Source organism: Talaromyces amestolkiae (assembly GCF_001896365.1).
Source record: "Talaromyces amestolkiae strain CIB chromosome Unknown scaffold5.1, whole genome shotgun sequence".
NCBI classification, from domain to species: Eukaryota; Fungi; Ascomycota; class Eurotiomycetes; order Eurotiales; family Trichocomaceae; genus Talaromyces; species Talaromyces amestolkiae.
In genome coordinates this window covers 899,081-914,956 of record NW_024468041.1, presented here as the reverse complement: position 1 = coordinate 914,956, position 15,876 = coordinate 899,081, and the positions used below count along the sequence as shown (strand labels likewise).

The 15,876-nt window shown below is 46.3% G+C and overlaps 7 protein-coding genes across 7 annotated transcripts; 3 read left to right on the top strand and 4 right to left on the bottom strand.

Moving 5' to 3' along the window:
- Positions 1–22: 22 nt before the first annotated feature.
- Positions 23–1,369, bottom strand: BHQ10_003413 (uncharacterized protein; the record flags this gene model as incomplete). Its single annotated transcript, XM_040875667.1, has 1 exon — positions 23–1,369. The coding sequence occupies one exon, from the start codon at positions 1,367–1,369 to the stop codon at positions 23–25; it is 1,347 nt and encodes a 448-aa protein (XP_040731917.1).
- Positions 1,370–2,100: 731 nt separating this feature from the next.
- BHQ10_003412 (uncharacterized protein) lies at positions 2,101–3,048 on the top strand (the record flags this gene model as incomplete). Its single annotated transcript, XM_040875666.1, has 2 exons — positions 2,101–2,812; positions 2,876–3,048. 2 exons carry the CDS (start codon positions 2,101–2,103, stop codon positions 3,046–3,048), a joined length of 885 nt encoding a protein of 294 aa, XP_040731916.1.
- A 348-nt stretch (positions 3,049–3,396) lies between these two features.
- Positions 3,397–4,826, bottom strand: BHQ10_003411 (uncharacterized protein; the record flags this gene model as incomplete). Its single annotated transcript, XM_040875665.1, has 2 exons — positions 3,397–4,590; positions 4,641–4,826. 2 exons carry the CDS (start codon positions 4,824–4,826, stop codon positions 3,397–3,399), a joined length of 1,380 nt encoding a protein of 459 aa, XP_040731915.1.
- A 1,010-nt stretch (positions 4,827–5,836) lies between these two features.
- On the top strand, positions 5,837–7,655 carry BHQ10_003410 (uncharacterized protein; the record flags this gene model as incomplete). Its single annotated transcript, XM_040875664.1, has 2 exons — positions 5,837–6,092; positions 6,148–7,655. The coding sequence occupies 2 exons, from the start codon at positions 5,837–5,839 to the stop codon at positions 7,653–7,655; spliced, it is 1,764 nt and encodes a 587-aa protein (XP_040731914.1).
- A 712-nt stretch (positions 7,656–8,367) lies between these two features.
- BHQ10_003409 (uncharacterized protein) lies at positions 8,368–9,342 on the bottom strand (the record flags this gene model as incomplete). The annotated part of the gene is made up of 1 exon (XM_040875662.1): positions 8,368–9,342. One exon carries the CDS (start codon positions 9,340–9,342, stop codon positions 8,368–8,370), a length of 975 nt encoding a protein of 324 aa, XP_040731913.1.
- A 1,866-nt stretch (positions 9,343–11,208) lies between these two features.
- Positions 11,209–13,288, bottom strand: BHQ10_003408 (uncharacterized protein; the record flags this gene model as incomplete). The annotated part of the gene is made up of 6 exons (XM_040875661.1): positions 11,209–12,128; positions 12,177–12,575; positions 12,625–12,703; positions 12,756–12,877; positions 12,927–13,044; positions 13,106–13,288. The coding sequence occupies 6 exons, from the start codon at positions 13,286–13,288 to the stop codon at positions 11,209–11,211; spliced, it is 1,821 nt and encodes a 606-aa protein (XP_040731912.1).
- Positions 13,289–14,247: 959 nt separating this feature from the next.
- Positions 14,248–15,638, top strand: BHQ10_003407 (uncharacterized protein; the record flags this gene model as incomplete). The annotated part of the gene is made up of 4 exons (XM_040875660.1): positions 14,248–14,427; positions 14,488–14,617; positions 14,672–15,244; positions 15,304–15,638. The coding sequence occupies 4 exons, from the start codon at positions 14,248–14,250 to the stop codon at positions 15,636–15,638; spliced, it is 1,218 nt and encodes a 405-aa protein (XP_040731911.1).
- Positions 15,639–15,876: the final 238 nt, after the last annotated feature.

Below are 15,876 nucleotides of genomic sequence, written 5' to 3'. Positions count from 1 at the left end.
CTTGGTAAATGGCGTTTTTGCTTTAGTTTGCCAAATCAGGTCTCTTCCAGGGTTGCTCAAAGCCAGTGAATGGCACCCACTTAAGATCAGTGGGAAGATTCTTCGTGGTGTCCTGGCACATTCTGGCCAGCTTTAACCACATATCGCCCTTCATGGGGAAGTATGCCTCCCATTCACCTTTCTCGTACTGCTTGGAGACTTCTTCGCCATTTTTGAGGGCTCGAATGTATTTGGCAGCGTGACCGTCATCGTGTTCCTTGTTGACGGCGCTGAATAAGTCGGCCCAACCGAGGTTATCGCTCTCCGGGTTGGAGTACTCAGTGATGGCCTTCGGATCGAGTGGTGCTGACCCGGAAACCGCATACCACGCCAAGTCAAGTCGTGCTTTCCATTCGACAAGACGGATACGGTCTTCCAGCTTGATCCATTTCTGGCGTATCAAGACGGTGAAGAAGATACTGCTGGTGACGCAGTGCATATAAAAGAAGTCAATCTTCCGCTTCCGACCCTCACGTTGTGCTGCACCTGAGAAGTAGGCGACCGTGCTGATCATCTCTGCTGTTCGTCGTTCAAGGTCTTCTTCAGTGGGCTTAATGCGGAACTGGGCAGCAACGGTCTGCATTTCTTCGCAAGCACGACCGACAATACCGTCACGCATCTTGAAGCCGAAGTCGGTCCATTGAGGAGCAGTGCGGATTGCGTCGTTGTTACGGATATCGTCGACTAATTGAATCATAGTTCTGGGCTTGGCTGTTGGGTACACGATAGTGGCTTCCTGTTCCGCATTCAAAAACAATTTACCAATGTTAGCATCGTCGTGAGCAGCAGCTTGAGCGAGAGCCTCAGCGACGATAGCTTCAGACTGAAATTCTATACCCAGACCGAGGTGGATAATTGGGTGGTAGGCGCCCTCGTACATACGAGCAAGCATTTTGTCCGCAAGTTTGTTTCGTGCAAAGACGTACTTTTGGGTGATTTCTTTCCACCCATTGGCGGCAATTTCGCGCTTGAAGAATTCTAAGAATGTGTGGTACTGGGTAATTTCGCCAATGGTGTTGAAAAGAACTTCATCATCCGATAATCTCTCGAGCAATGCGTTGTCAATTTCGGGGATTGGTCGCTGGATGGGAGTCCCGTCATCGTAGCGATCTTGTAGTTCTCGAGGAGTGGCTCCCAATGCAAGAACCGTCAAAAGACTGTGAACGATGTGATTGTGACCAGCAGTGTCACGGAAAAACATGTGGTAGACCTCATGGTTTTTCTGAAGAAGCTTGTTACACGCTTCTAACGACTCAGCCGGGATGTCTACTGGAGCGCGAACAATTCCCAAGTGATCTGGAGAGAGCTGGATCGGGGTCACAGCTGACATTTTTGCGACGGATATCAATGTGTGGAATTTGAGGCTGTGTAGTGCTTCAATTAATGCCTATGGTATGTGAAATAGACTGTGATCACCTTTTCAAGTTTATATACAAGATTTCTATTTGCATAGCACTACTTGAGTATCTCCGAAACAGTTAACCTCCGGCAACACTCATCGGACTGATCGGAACTGAGCCCACATCTGTAGATACTCAGCTCAAGAAATGTTCCATGGTATCGCATGAATTGTCTAGCTTCGAAAATTACTGAGTGGGCTTTCGTTCATCATACTATTCATAGTTATGCTCCATCTACTTGGTTAATAATGTATGATGATAGAGTCTCCCTGGTGAAGCATGTGGTTCGGCATTAGGGTAAGGTGTTGTGAATCTAAGAAGCTGAAATTGTAAGGTGCACTTTCTCATTGGGGTAGGCTACCCCCCCAAAAACTAAATTACGCATGCCTCAGAATGCGGGAGTAGGGCTAGTAATGATTGTTCTCGGGGTTGCTCACGCAGTGCTATTGGGCGCCGCCCGTTGGATACAAGCCAAGGCGAGGAGGGCTCGGTATGCGATTTGGGAGGGGCTCGGTGTCGACCGAATAGACTGAATAGGCAAGGTTACCGATGCTGTTGAAATACTTACTGCATGATTGAAGGTTCTTCTCATACTTTGCATGCGAGATCAACATTGTAATACCTGATCACTCGGTCGCTAAACTCCACCTATACTGCAAACATGGCGATTCCTGCATTTTCTGGGTACTTTTTTACTAAGACATTGCACAATGATATTGGCATCAGCACCGACCCCACCAAAACTGACTTGTCTCAGCCGGGTAAAGTTGTGCTGATAACTGGTGCTGGACGAGGAATCGGCCGGTCAACTGCCTTGCGATACGCCGAAAGTGGCCCAGCATGCATCATTATATGTGCCCGGACAGGGTCAGAGCTTGATACCCTCGAGGACGACATCAAGAACATCAATTCAAGTATCCGAGTTCGGAAGTTTTCAATTGATATATGCAACAAGGAACAAGTCAATTCAGTGCTCAAGGCTGCTAGTGAAGAAGAGGGAAAGCTCAATGTCTTGGTCAATAATGCAGGTACAAGCTGTGCCTGGACGCCACTGGCTGACAGTGACGATGATGCCTACTGGGAAACGTTTCATGTTAACGTGAAAGGTACCTACCTTATGATGAAAACCTTTTTGCCATTGTTGGTCGAAACAGCAAGGAAAGAGGGTACTTCAGTGGATGTAGTCAACTTGACTACCATTGGAGCAAACATTACCGTTCCCGGTTCCTCTGCGTATGGAGTGTCAAAACTAGCTATCTCAAGACTTACGGAATTTGTGACTATGGAGTATGGACAGCAAGGAGTGAACTGTTTTGCGGTGCACCCTGGTGGGGTACCAACCACATTGGCAAAAGGAATTGCTCTTCCTGAATGTAGGTCTAACACCTTGAAAGACTTTAGTGGGCTGTATGCTGGGCTAATTAATATCAAAACAGTCCTGATTGACACACCTGAGTTGGCTGCTGGCTTCATTGTATGGTTGACCAAAGGACAGCGGGCTTGGCTGAGCGGCCGATACCTGAGCGCCACATGGGATGTTGATGAGCTGGAGTCCATGAGATATGACATTGTCCAGAACGACAAGCTGAAGAACCGTATGGTAGTGTAGAACAATTTACCTCACCTCATCTAGACACAGTAGTTATTAAGAATTTGTTGATCGGATGCTCGTGCCGTTACACCAAATGTTACATGTATTTAATGTAAGGGGTGATGTGAAGTTCGGTGGTTCCTTTTTTGACATTTCAGTGATATCAAATTCGCAACTTGTGGGCCAGAAATACTATATTTACGTAATATCTATTGGGATGTAGGAATCGTGGTAGCAGTTCCTAGAATAAACGTAAAACTCTTTCGACACATGAAAGATAAATGAAAATCTATTTGAACTTCCAAAAGCTTAGATCATAAAATAACCTGTAACTATGAAACACATTCGGACTTATTATTCATGCATTTAGTCATCGCCACGTCGTCGAGTGCCCCGACTGGAGCGTCTCGGCTTGCGGGCTGGGKGGAAAGCCTCAGCCCCAAGGTACGTAGTAATATCTAACTCACCCTTCTTGAAAAGGCAGCTAACAAAGGATTGAAGACCCTTTCCTTCATCCAACCGTCTATGCTCGCCTAAGTTGCAGAGCATCTCTAGGTATTTCGGACCGTATCCTGCACGTCCATGCTTCTCCATCCAGTTGATAGTAGCTTTGGCCAGATCCAAGTCGTTGGGACCATAGTGACGGGTAGGAATGAACCATTTTATTTCAGGGTACTTGTTACCCGGAGCAATGTCAAAGTAGTACAAGTATCCAGTCAACACTTTTTCGAGTTCGCCGAAGTTCTCCTTGGCAGAATCGTCGTAAACTTGAGACTTCTCCGGGAGAGGCACTTCAGCATTATCTGGGAAGTCATCAGGTAAGCCAGCGGTAGCCTTGATGAGCTCAATGAGATCTTCTAGTTGCTTATCGATACCGGTAATTCTTCCACCCAAAGTCATGACCTCACGAACTGATTTGAAGCTTGTATTCAAAGTATGGAAGTACCACTTAAGACGTGATTTTTCGGGAGCGACATTGTCAACAGCGAGGGAGAAAGGATTGAGAAGTTTGCCTTCCGGGTTGGTGGTGAGAAACTCATTAAGAGCTTTGCGGGCAGAGTAGTCTTTTCCTTCCACATCAAGTTGAGCAATGGCGTCGTCGTATTGAGATGTTGGTACAGCTTCGACAATACCGAGCTTCCGGGGGAAAAAGTAAGTTTTGAATCCAGTACCCTTGCGTAAGAACTCAGTACCGAGCTGAACACTGGTAGCGGTGCTCATGTGAGAGCCAGCTGCTGCTTCTTGAATATACTTAGAATTGTCATGATCATACAACTTGGCGAAGAAATGGTTGACCCAGCCAATGTTCAAGTTCTCCGATGTCTCTGATCCGAAGCGCTGAAGAAGCTCACGTAGACCCTGCTGGTTTAGAGGATCTAACTCTGTACCTGGAAACTGCCCAATGGGCTCGGTAACATAACGGACGTCTGGTTCAGAGCTTTTGGTGTTCCATTTCCACGAATACTCGATGGCAGAACCGTCAAGAGACAGCAGTGACTTCCATTTAGTAGGCAAGCCATCTGGTCCGGGAGCGGGGCCCATGTAAGGGACCTTCCATACCTATTGTTAGTATACGTGTATTTTATAGTCAATAGGGTCCTCAAGCTTACCGTCCAGCGATAGTGGAACAACAGACACTCAAACTGCTTCTCTAAAGGATACTCAGCAGCCTCCAATAGGGAAGCAACATGGCGACCAGTTAACTTCCACCAATATTCCTGATCTTCATTAATTCCGGGAAGATATTTTGAAAGGGCCTTCCAAGCTTCTAACCGAAGTTTGCTGTCTCCGCTCATTTTAGCAAGTGCTATAATTTTATATTAGTATATTGGAAGTATGGTGGATGTCAGATGTTCTAGTATTACAACTCTACACTCGATATTTTATACAAATATAGTTTTGAAGCTCCTGTTACGGACAAAAAGCGAAAATTCCGGCCATCGATGCTCTCCATGCAACAATTGACTTACATAATAAAACCAGCCTGCTTTGTCAACTTGTTCGGTGGTCAGCAAGGGCACGTGAGCGTCCGAGCCCCGATTCCCGAAACGCCGGCAACTGAAGATTACTGAATTTGGATCCGTGGAAATAACACTTCTTACTAAACTAACCCATCAGCTCGGAGAAGCTAACTCTGGGCACTTATGCAGGCCCTCTCAATTACGAGTCGCCTTTCATAATTTTTGTTTCCTCATGTACCTCGTACTCAGGCCCCTTAAACTCCATGCGAGCATTCAGCACCCCACAGGGAAACTCACGTCAGGTCTCCATTCATCAGCTGTCACCATCCACATCTTGGTAACGAACGGTGAGAATTTTTCTCCTCAGCTTCTAGAACGCCGATATCCGACAGGGTTCATGGCCCCACTAGCTAACCACGTGTGGCCTCTCGAGCTACTCCTGACCCTGATAACCCCTTATTTCACTGCAGGTCCGCAGTCGGATAGGACATTCTATGACTGGAACAAGTCCTCGTGGTTTAAACTTTGGGGGCTGTGTTGTAAGAATCTTATATGATCATTGTAGTAATTTCCGAAGCTTTACCATTTCCAGCCCAATGCTCTATGCATTGCGTATTACAATCTAAGCTACACTAGTCAGCTCTAGCCAGCTCTAGCTCTTCAAAGAGGTAAAAATAATTAAGATCAGGTCAATTTAAACGAGGAAATTTGTTTATATGCCGGATAGTCCCCTAGCCTGAGCCCGTAGAAAGACCCGCGCTTTGCTTTTTATTCTAGATATTTCTTACAACGTGCAAAGAACGCAATTTGTATATAAAAGGACTCAAAATCTTGATACGATCACGATGGGTCGTGTCTTCTCATGGGCTCGATTGCTCGCCGTCGCAGCTGTTGCTGCAGGTGTTGCTGCTCGTGGTGGTCAGGGCAACGATCATTCCAACGGACACGGCGGTCACGGCTCTAGCACCACTGCCGACTATGTCATTATCGGTGCTGGTCCTGCTGGTGTTGTCCTAGCTGAGCAGCTTTCTCGAGATGGAACGAAGAGCGTAGTTCTTATTGAGGCGGGTCCTGACAGTATTCACAATGTCACTGTTGACAGTAAGTCGATCGCAAATTTGCTGGATTGTGAACAAAATTTATTAACATACTGCAGCTCCGGCCATGTACCCCTTTATCACGGAACAATACTGGAATTACACAGCACAGCCCGATGACAACTTGGGCGGAAACGCTCCTGCTCTCCAACAAGGTCGCACCATAGGAGGAGGTTCTGGAGTCAATGGTATGGCTTACTGCCGTGGCTCTGCCTCTTTGTTCGATGACTGGGCAACTCTTTCCGGAAACGACGGTCTCGCCTGGGATTCTATCCTCCAGGACTTCCTCGAAGTCAGCCACTACACAGAAAATCCTAATGCCGACTACGATCAGGTCGTCAATACTTCTGCTTTCGGTGACGGACCGTTAGAAGTCAGCCGTGTCGGTACCTTGACTGGTTTTGAAAATCCTTTCTTCAATGCTTTACAAGCTGAGCTCGGTCTGGATGAGGTCGATTTGACTGATGGAAGCGGAATTGGTCTTGATCGAGGATTGTCTTCTATTACTGCTGTTAATCGCACCCGTTCTTATGGTCGTACCGCTTTTGGAACATTGATTGAAAACCGCTCCAACGTTCGAATTCTTACCTACGCCTGGGCGTCGAAGATCAACTTTAATGGTACCACCGCTGTGAGTGTTACTTACCATGTTGATGGTGTTGCTACTACAATTAAGGGTAAAGAGATCATTGTCAGCGGTGGTGCCATCAACACCGCCAAGCTTCTCTTGCTCTCTGGTGTCGGTCCGAAGGAGACCTTGGAACCTCTTGGAATCAAAGTCATTGCGGACATCCCTGACGTCGGCGCCAACCTCCGTGACCACGCTTTTGCCATCATTGAGCTTGACGTCATCCCCGAGATTCTCACTCTCTACCAATGGTTCGAAAACGCTACCGTGAATGCCGAAGCTAAAACCGACTACGCTGCCAACCGCACTGGAATCCTCGGTTCTAACAACGGTTTCATATACGGTACTTACCGTCTTCCTGACTCGACCTGGGATGGCATCAATGGCACTTACTATACTTCCTTGCCTGAGGACCGCCCTCACATTCTCTTTGAATTCTCTTCCTTACCTTTCCTTCCCACCGACGGTAGCGCTCTTACTACCTGGGCTAGTCTCGTCCAACCCGAGGGCTCTGGATATGTTTCTATTAATACCACCGACTACACCGTCGATCCCTTGATTTACACCAACTACTACGCCACCAAGGCTGACAGGGCCGCCATCATTGCTGGATACAAGCTGTTGATGAAGATTACCCAAAACGAGCAAATTCAAGCCGTCACTGTCAACCAGGTCTTCCCTACCACACAACTGACCACTGACGAGGAGATCTGGGCTGCAATCCAGTCTCAGACATACACTTTCCACCACCCTATGGGAACCGTGGCTATCGGAAAGGCTCTTGACAGTAACTGGCGATTGAACGGATTGAGTGGTATCCGTGTTGTCGATTCTAGCACTTTCCCTCTTCCAGTCACTTGCCATCCGCAGGCTACTGTGTATGCTTTGGCTAACAGAGCTGCCAAGGACATTATAGCTGCCGACTCTAAGAATTGCTGAGCAATCAGTGCATTACTTCAGTGTTTCATTCTTTATATACTTCCATTTCTTTGACATTTACATTCTTGCATCTAGTTCCCTGGAATAAGATTTTATTTTCGTATTTACTTTCTGCAATTGATAGCTATGTTTGTACTCGATGTCTAGCTACATGTAAATACTGATCTCATTCAATTGACATTTCCGCGCCGTTCAGTACATGTATTATTTTATATATCCCTAGCCCTGAACTGAATTGAAAAATCTTCAAATATATTTAATAGGGTGAGAATTAAATAGAATCACTTCAATCGCGCCATACTTACATTTGATAATTGAGCATATGGGGTACCTACGTAGTTGATTTCTCCTGACGCGCTGGCCCTTTCCGTTTTAATGCTCACTGTGTCGCCGCTTCAATTCCCTGTGTAGAATTGAGCATGCCCCTGAGTGCCATGATTAGATTTCGCCAGGCGTGATGCCCGGTAGTAAGGGAGTGAGAGTGAAAATAAAGACACCAAGAGATTGATGTCACACGTCTTATTGAGATTATCTATACTGCTTCCGATATCGTGTCAAAGAATGAAAAGAAAAGGTGCATAGCTGGATATGTATAAAGTATTCCTAACTGTATGCCCATCTCTGAAAAATGACAACAGATGTTCTTAGGGTTTCACTAGTTATACTCAAAGCTCACCTGTCCCATTATTGAGAAATAAATTTCACGCGTACGCTACTTATGTGTCTCAATCTGCTTCTCGCACCACTCCCATAGCTCTTTCCCCTTTCCCTCATTAATGGCCTGGTAGATATCCTCCCTCGGATTCCGAGCCTGGATTCTCCCCCACGGAATGATGATAGCACCTGGCACATTTTCCGTAATCTCTGGGCTCAAGCCAGCATATAGTTCAGTATAGCCGCCCAGCTTAGGCGGATAAAGCAACAAATTTCGGACAAAGAACATCATTAATCTAGGCTGAGTGTGATAGATGTGCGTATCCAGGTTTCCAGGGTTCTGGACCACGCTAAGGATGCCATACTTACCATAGCGCTTTGCTGTCTCATCAGCCAAGATCCAGTTCGCTGCCTTGGAAGATGCGTAGTTGACGTGCGAATCTTTAGTACCTCCGTTCTCGATATCCTTCAGATTGTAGCCACCTTTGGGAGATCGCGATTCCATTAGCCAGGAGCTAGACCAAATAACGCGTACTGAATTCTTGGGAGAAATTGCGGCCGCTGCTTGCAATTTAGGAAGGAGAAGCTGAGTCAGGAGGAGTGGTCCAATAACATTAATTCCCATATGTGCCTCGATCCCCTGCTTAGTCTTCGAGCCGACCGGCACAGCACCTACACCGGCGTTATTCCACAGGATATCAAGGCGAGACTCCTCTTCAGAGAAGGTATTGGCGGCCATTCGAACAATATTCAAGTCATCAAGATCAAGATAAAGGAACTTAAGACGAGCAGCACCGGATGGATCAGTGGCGGTTACACTCTGGATGGCGTCTTCAGCGCGGGCACGAGAACGACTCGCCATGTAGATCACTGCGCCCGTTGGGTAAAGCATCTTGATAAGCTCAAGTCCAACACCCTGATTACCGCCTGTGACGATGAACACCCGGCCTTTCAGGTTCAACGAGTCGAGATTTTTCTCAGTAAAGGTTGGTGCAGGCGGCCAGTACTGTGTTAACATGGATTTTAGCGCCATATTGTATGAATGAGCAGAATTGAATTAGAGCAGTCTGAAGTCAAAATTTCGGTGTTGAGGGGTGAGGGGAGGTGTGCAATAAAGGAAAAATATTTTGAACAAAGAAAAAACCAGTTTCGGCGTTATGTAGTTCACTGATAGGAACTCCATAATAAAATAACGCGTATCGTGTGTTGGAGCTGTGTTAGCGTAGTTGGTCCTGACTCGAAATCCCTGCATAAACCTCAGGTGTGCTTGTTGTTTCTTTGTTTCCCACAACGGGCATATGTTCAATCGAGTATAGCCGTACTTTTAGTAATTTCGTTTCACGGTATCAATTACACCACTTACATTTACTAGGTGCATATGTACTTGTAATAAGTCCTCATTACCTCGTACATGCTGTATCCTGATTTCCTAAATTACCGGGGCTTGTAGAGTACCAGTCACGTCGATTTCCTGTGGTTGAGGCCCCAGGCTCAAAAGCTGGGGGGTTGCCTAATATATGAACGTTACATTACCAGGGACCCTGGACTGGACACCGTGATAACCATTGCAGTTTGCCTTGTAATGCTATCCTAGAGACCCACCCCGCTTTGAGTAACTGGTTAAACAAATGAACTTGTGGAATGGACTGCATAAGGTATGCGCTCTGCGACTCAAGGGTCTCGTCGAGGAAACAGGAAAGAGACTGCAACAACCTCGCGAGCTATCTAATTTGTGACCTTCCCGTGAAGTACATCATACACAAAAGCGACCTGAATCTTCATTAGGTCGGAAAGATGATCACTCTCAGTGATATCTATGTGAACTCTTCCCTTCTATAGATGCCAACGTTTAGGTCCCGACAGATCATTGTAGTATCGTGGCTACACCGCAGGCGGACACATTATGTCCAACTCCAGTACAACGAACAACACTGGAGTGGCATTGAGGGTTTTTCATAGAGCGGATGGATGCCATACATACAATTTATAATAAGACTGGACTTTGGTACGCTTGACATGATGCGGTGCGACGCCTTCCATGCTAAATTGCTTTGTATTCCTAACAATCTTTGCACCCTCTGATCTATCAACACCGAAATTAAAACCAGCTGGATTGTCACTTTCGTCGTTAATCATTGGGGTGCAGAATAGCCGGTTCCCTTTTATCTGGGACTCCCGGTCCTTGATGCACAAAGCAAGTACTTTTTGCAATCTCTCTGAGTTATATTGGTACTATCCAACATAAAGATGACTACCAATGTATGGAATTAGTAGTCTCTAAGCAAATTGATATAACTTTCTATCAGTTTCTAGATCACTAAGGTAACAATGATCTGAATTTCGTGTTCTGAATGCCGGCCCCTACAGTGATTATAGAAAATGTCAGCTAGTAATGATCCATTTCAAAACATATATGCGTACTCCCGAAAAAGCAACCACAAAATTACTTGAGAAATACGGAATACTCGAAAAGAAACAATAAAAAAAAATCAAGGAATGAAGGCGTAGAATGAGTCAGTGGCATTCTACGGTCGTCCAAAAGTCATATAGTCAGGGTTTAGACAAGAAGCCTGAGGCCTCTATACCCAAGTACTTGTTTAAGCTGTCGCCACTATAACAGATTCAGGCACATGATCAAAGTGATTCATAACATGGAAGCTAATTACCCTCATCATCCATGAAATTTAAAAATATAAGAATTTCAGATTTGCAGCTTTCCGATTTGAGGAATCACATTCTTGTAACAGATACTTGAAACAATACCCGCAGTAAACATGTTTAAACAAAGAAATAGGCTGTCTAATGTAAATTACACAACACAACATATTGACCTAAGAATGAAACAATCTATTCTAGCGGTTGACCAAAAGAATTATTCTTCCTATGGAAAGGCAGTGGCCTAAATACCAGAGTCCTCCTGCGTAACACCCTGCGGAACATTAACATTATTATAATGATCCGTCCACCTAGCACACTGCTCCTCATGTGAAGGCAAAATCCCCGAAGCATGAACCATCTGTTTTATTTTATTAGGCTGCTCGATAAATTGCAACGATAAACCGGCACTAGCATGCCATGCGATATGGCAATGCATCAGCCATGCCCCTGGGTTATTGATTTGGAACGCAATCCAGACGTAGCCGCCAATTGGGCAGTTTACTGTATCTCTGCGCGCAGGGTTGTTGAGGTTGGGAACGACGTCGGAGGTGAATTCGCCGTCGCCCTGGGCTAGAATCACAAAGTCGTGGCCGTGTAAGTGAATTGGGTGAACGGAGCGCGGGATGGGGCGAGGAGGATTGTTGATGTTTGGGTCCATGGTGAAGTTTCCTTCGATTACGAAGTAGACCCATTCCCCAGTCTCGTAGTCGAGGTATATGGGTGCTGCTTCTTCGGTTAGGTTGACTTTGTCGTGGGATACGACTTGCATGAGGGAAGGGTCGCGCCAGTCGACGTATTGTGAGCGGTTGGCGAGGACCCATTTACGGATCACGGAGTCTGGGTCGGAGATGTTGGGCCAGCTCTGAAGACCAATTTTGAGGTATTCGGAAGGAGACATGTCGTTTACTTCTTTGCCGACTTGGCGTTTGACGATGGGGCGAAGGTTGGAGGGGTCTGGGTCACGGCAGCCGTAGCCGGGGTGATGGGTGCTGGGAGGAGGGGTGTAGGGGTCGGAATGATCGTTGGCATCATAACGGATTATGCCGATGCGGGTATCCCAGGGGACGGGCATTTCGTCGTCGCAGTGGGTTGCGTGCATCCAGAAGTTTGAGCCGTGTTCGAGGGTTGCGTTGGCTTCGATGATGACATCGTATCGTTGGGCTGTTCTACATTAGCAAAGGCTTTACAGGGTCGGTGTACAGAACACACCAATTCCAAGAATCAAAACATCAGTAACATATGGCTCAATAGGGACAAAGTCATTAGCCACAACCGTGAAGTTGTGTCCATCCATCCAAAATTTGTAGGTGGCAAGACTACCGCTATTGACAAGACGAAGCTTATGTTTCTTGCCAGGCTCAAAGAAAATTTCATGGCGCTCTTCTTTGCCTGTGCAACGACCGTCCTCTTTAGGATCACAGTCAAAGACACCTTTACCGTTCATTAAAGTTCCGGTAGGGATATGAGCATGGTCTGTAATTTCTTCGTGGAACATGCTGAAAGCGTCGGCGTGGTACCAGTCACTTACGAGCAGGGGCTCGAGATCGTGGTCGTAATTCGCGCTGGTGGGACCGTGGATGATCACGGGGCCGTAGGCACCGTTGGTATCTAACATATTCGTTAATAGCCATATTCAACTTAATGGTTGTTGACTTACATTGAAGGGAGTAGTGAGAGTGGTACCATCCAGTTCCGTATTGCATGGCTCTGAATTCGTACACTTGAGAGTCACCAGGCTACATCATTAGTACTCGAAATGGCATTTCAAACGTGGAAGTAGGAACTCACCTTTGCAGGGCACTGAGTAACACCGGGAACACCATCGAGGAAGTTGGTCTGGAACTGACGAATTCCATGCCAGTGGAAAGAAGTACCGTTCAGGTTGGTCAAGTTATTGTGTACAGTGACACCTGCAAATAGTAAGCACGTGTTTAGCGTCAAGACGCTGGGAAAACATACGAATAGTATCACCCCAATTAGCCTCGATAGTAGGACCAGGGAATTGTCCATTGATAATGGTAACATTGGTCAAATATCCATCAGGCGCAATCGTATGTTCGGAGATGGTAAAGTCATACTATTCCCTTGATCGTTAGGGTTGTTTGGCTTTACTTCTGCGGAAGTCAAGGGCAACATACCTCGACAAGCTTTCCCGTGGGAATTTCATACTCATAATCAGTATTAATGTTGAAACCATCTTTCCAACATGAGCGATCCTCAGGCGAATGAGTGCAGCCTTTGGGACCAAGGAAGCTCTGAAGCAATAAGAGGGAGTTGTAAAACAATCCCGTGGCGGAAGTCTCCTGCAAGAATGACCACATATTGTCTGTCTCTTGTCTTCTTGCAAGCGACAAGATGAACTGAACAAGACAAGCTATTGTTGTTGAATGAGAGGCAAAACACAACAGGAATCAAAAAAAAAAAAATAAGTAGAATGGTAAGCAGGTTTCACAAGGATATATTCTCTCCAAAGGTTTATACGTGGGTCCGTTCCAATTTTCACTTGTAGAACAGAAAACGGTCAATACCTTGATCGGCTAGACGGGGAGTTGGAGATTGGACAGTATGTCCCAGAATGGGATAATTCGAGCTTAGTCAATGTGCAGCTATCAGCTACTGCGGCGATGGTCTTACTTCCTACAGTAATTTGCCATATTTCGGACGAAGCTGTACCCGGTCATTCATGCAATATGCACAAGTATTTCAGATTGACAGGAAGGAATTAGGGCTGTTGTTCGCTTAGTTGCATACGGAGTCCGATAAACTTCTAAAAAGAGTTTGGTACGAGCAAACTGTAAATTGTTTACAGAGTTTCATGCTTTCAGCCCCAAATAGAAACACAAATGGTGTAATGTATAATTTATTTCTTTCGAAAGTAAAGCCAATTATTATTGATTAGGTTATAACAGGGTAAAATGGTATACTTGGTATTTTACTAGTGGTGTAGTGTAGTTTTTGGCTAATAAAAGATGTTGGTGTTCCCTGCTAGCCCCAATGGCCGACTCCCGATGCTCTGGATGGTGTACGGCTTTCACACGACAGAGGATTCAGGTCAAAGAAGCTGCGTTTTCGGAAGATGTATGACACTGTCTTGTACCTGAGCAAAGAGCTATGAAGCTCTCGGGTCTCGGGCAGATGCCAGCTCACCAGCCAGTTCATCTCCATGCAGCACTTGCTGTCCTGACTGAGCAATAAAATGGTCAAGACGCCAGCTATAGCGAACGATCTAGAATTGTGATATTCAGTTTGATTATAAGAATAATACACAATCAAAATCAATATGCCCACCGACGTAAACGCCATCATTGCCTTGAGCAAGGAGGTGGCAGAGCTCTCCAAGAAATATGAGAGTGGTGCAGAGGTCTCCAAGAGCGAGCAGAATGCTCTTGTACATGCCGCTGAGAAACTCGCTATTGCCGTGAGGGATCCGGATGAGAATATGTACAACATTGCTGGCCAGGTGAGTGTGTCGGGATTCTATAGGTTGCAGCCCAATGGATAGTGTTTAATGAGATGATAGGTTTCGCACAATGCTGCTGTTCGCAGTGCTATTGCCATGAACTTGTTTGATTTTATTCCTCATGATGGAAGCGATATTACCCTCGATGAGCTTTCTAAGAAACTTGGCGGTGCCAACAAGGAGCTTTTGGGTGTGTATACACAAACTCGACAAATTACTACAAAGTAAACTAACAAAAAGACAGGCCGTATCCTCCGTGCCTGCGCCAGCACTCACCTCTTCGAACAAACCGGCGTCGAATCTTACAAACAAAATATGCTCTCCCGCGCCTACCTCACAGATGACAACATCCCCCTCGCGGCTCAAATGTACGATTTCATCAGCCACGCCATCCTTGCCATCCCGGAGTTCGGTTCCCAGACCGACTGGAAACACATTGGCGACTACACGCGTGGTCCCTTCCAGGTCGGATTCCGCACCGAGCTGGGATATATGGAGTATCTGCAGGCCAATCCTCAGCGTATCAAGTCCTGGAACGCTGGTATGCGTCTGGGACGGATCGGGCATCGCACCAGTGCATTCCCCTTCCAGAAAGCGTTAGAACTTGATCCTCCAGCGGCTGAGGGTGGGATTGCTGTTGTTGATGTTGGTGGTGGTCGTGGTCAGGCTTTGGAGGGTATTCGCCAAGATTACCCAGATATCAAGGGACGCATGATTTTGCTTGATTTGCCTGGTGTCATTACCGATGCGAAGAACAATGGATTGCCTCGATATATTGAGACTGCGCCTGGATCATTTTTTGATCCTCTCCCACAAGGTGAATCTATCTACTATACTACTAGCCTTGCGTTAGGCATTGACTAATGGTGATAATAGGAGCACGCCTATACCACTTCCGTCGTGTCCTCCACATCTGGGGCCAGCAAAAGGGCAAAGAGCTCCTCGAGAACACCAAGAAGTATATGGACGACTACTCGCGTATCGTCATTGCAGACATGGTTCTCGCAGACGTCGGCTGCCTGCGCGATCTGGCCATGCAGGACCTCAACATGATGAGCCTCGGGGGCATGGAACGATCCGAGTCCGAGTGGAAGGAGTTGATTGCGTCGGCTGGCCTGGTGCTCAACAAGATCTGGTACAACCACGATGGACCCAAGCATGCAGTTGTTGAAGCTGTGTTGCCTACATACAAGGGCCACAAGCTCGACTAGACTTTCTTCTTTTCTTCTGATGTTACCATGTGACTAGACTATTTTGTTCTCTCCTGCTTATGGCATCAATTCTGCATATTTCCAGCAATTTCCACGCCCTATGGCGTGTTAATTATTAATACTTGTAATTGTGATAGAGCACAGAGTAGCAACATGTTGTCATAAACAAGTAATGTCGGCAGACTCACGCATACTGCTGCACAACAGACCCCACCAGAACAATAAAAGCGAACTAATC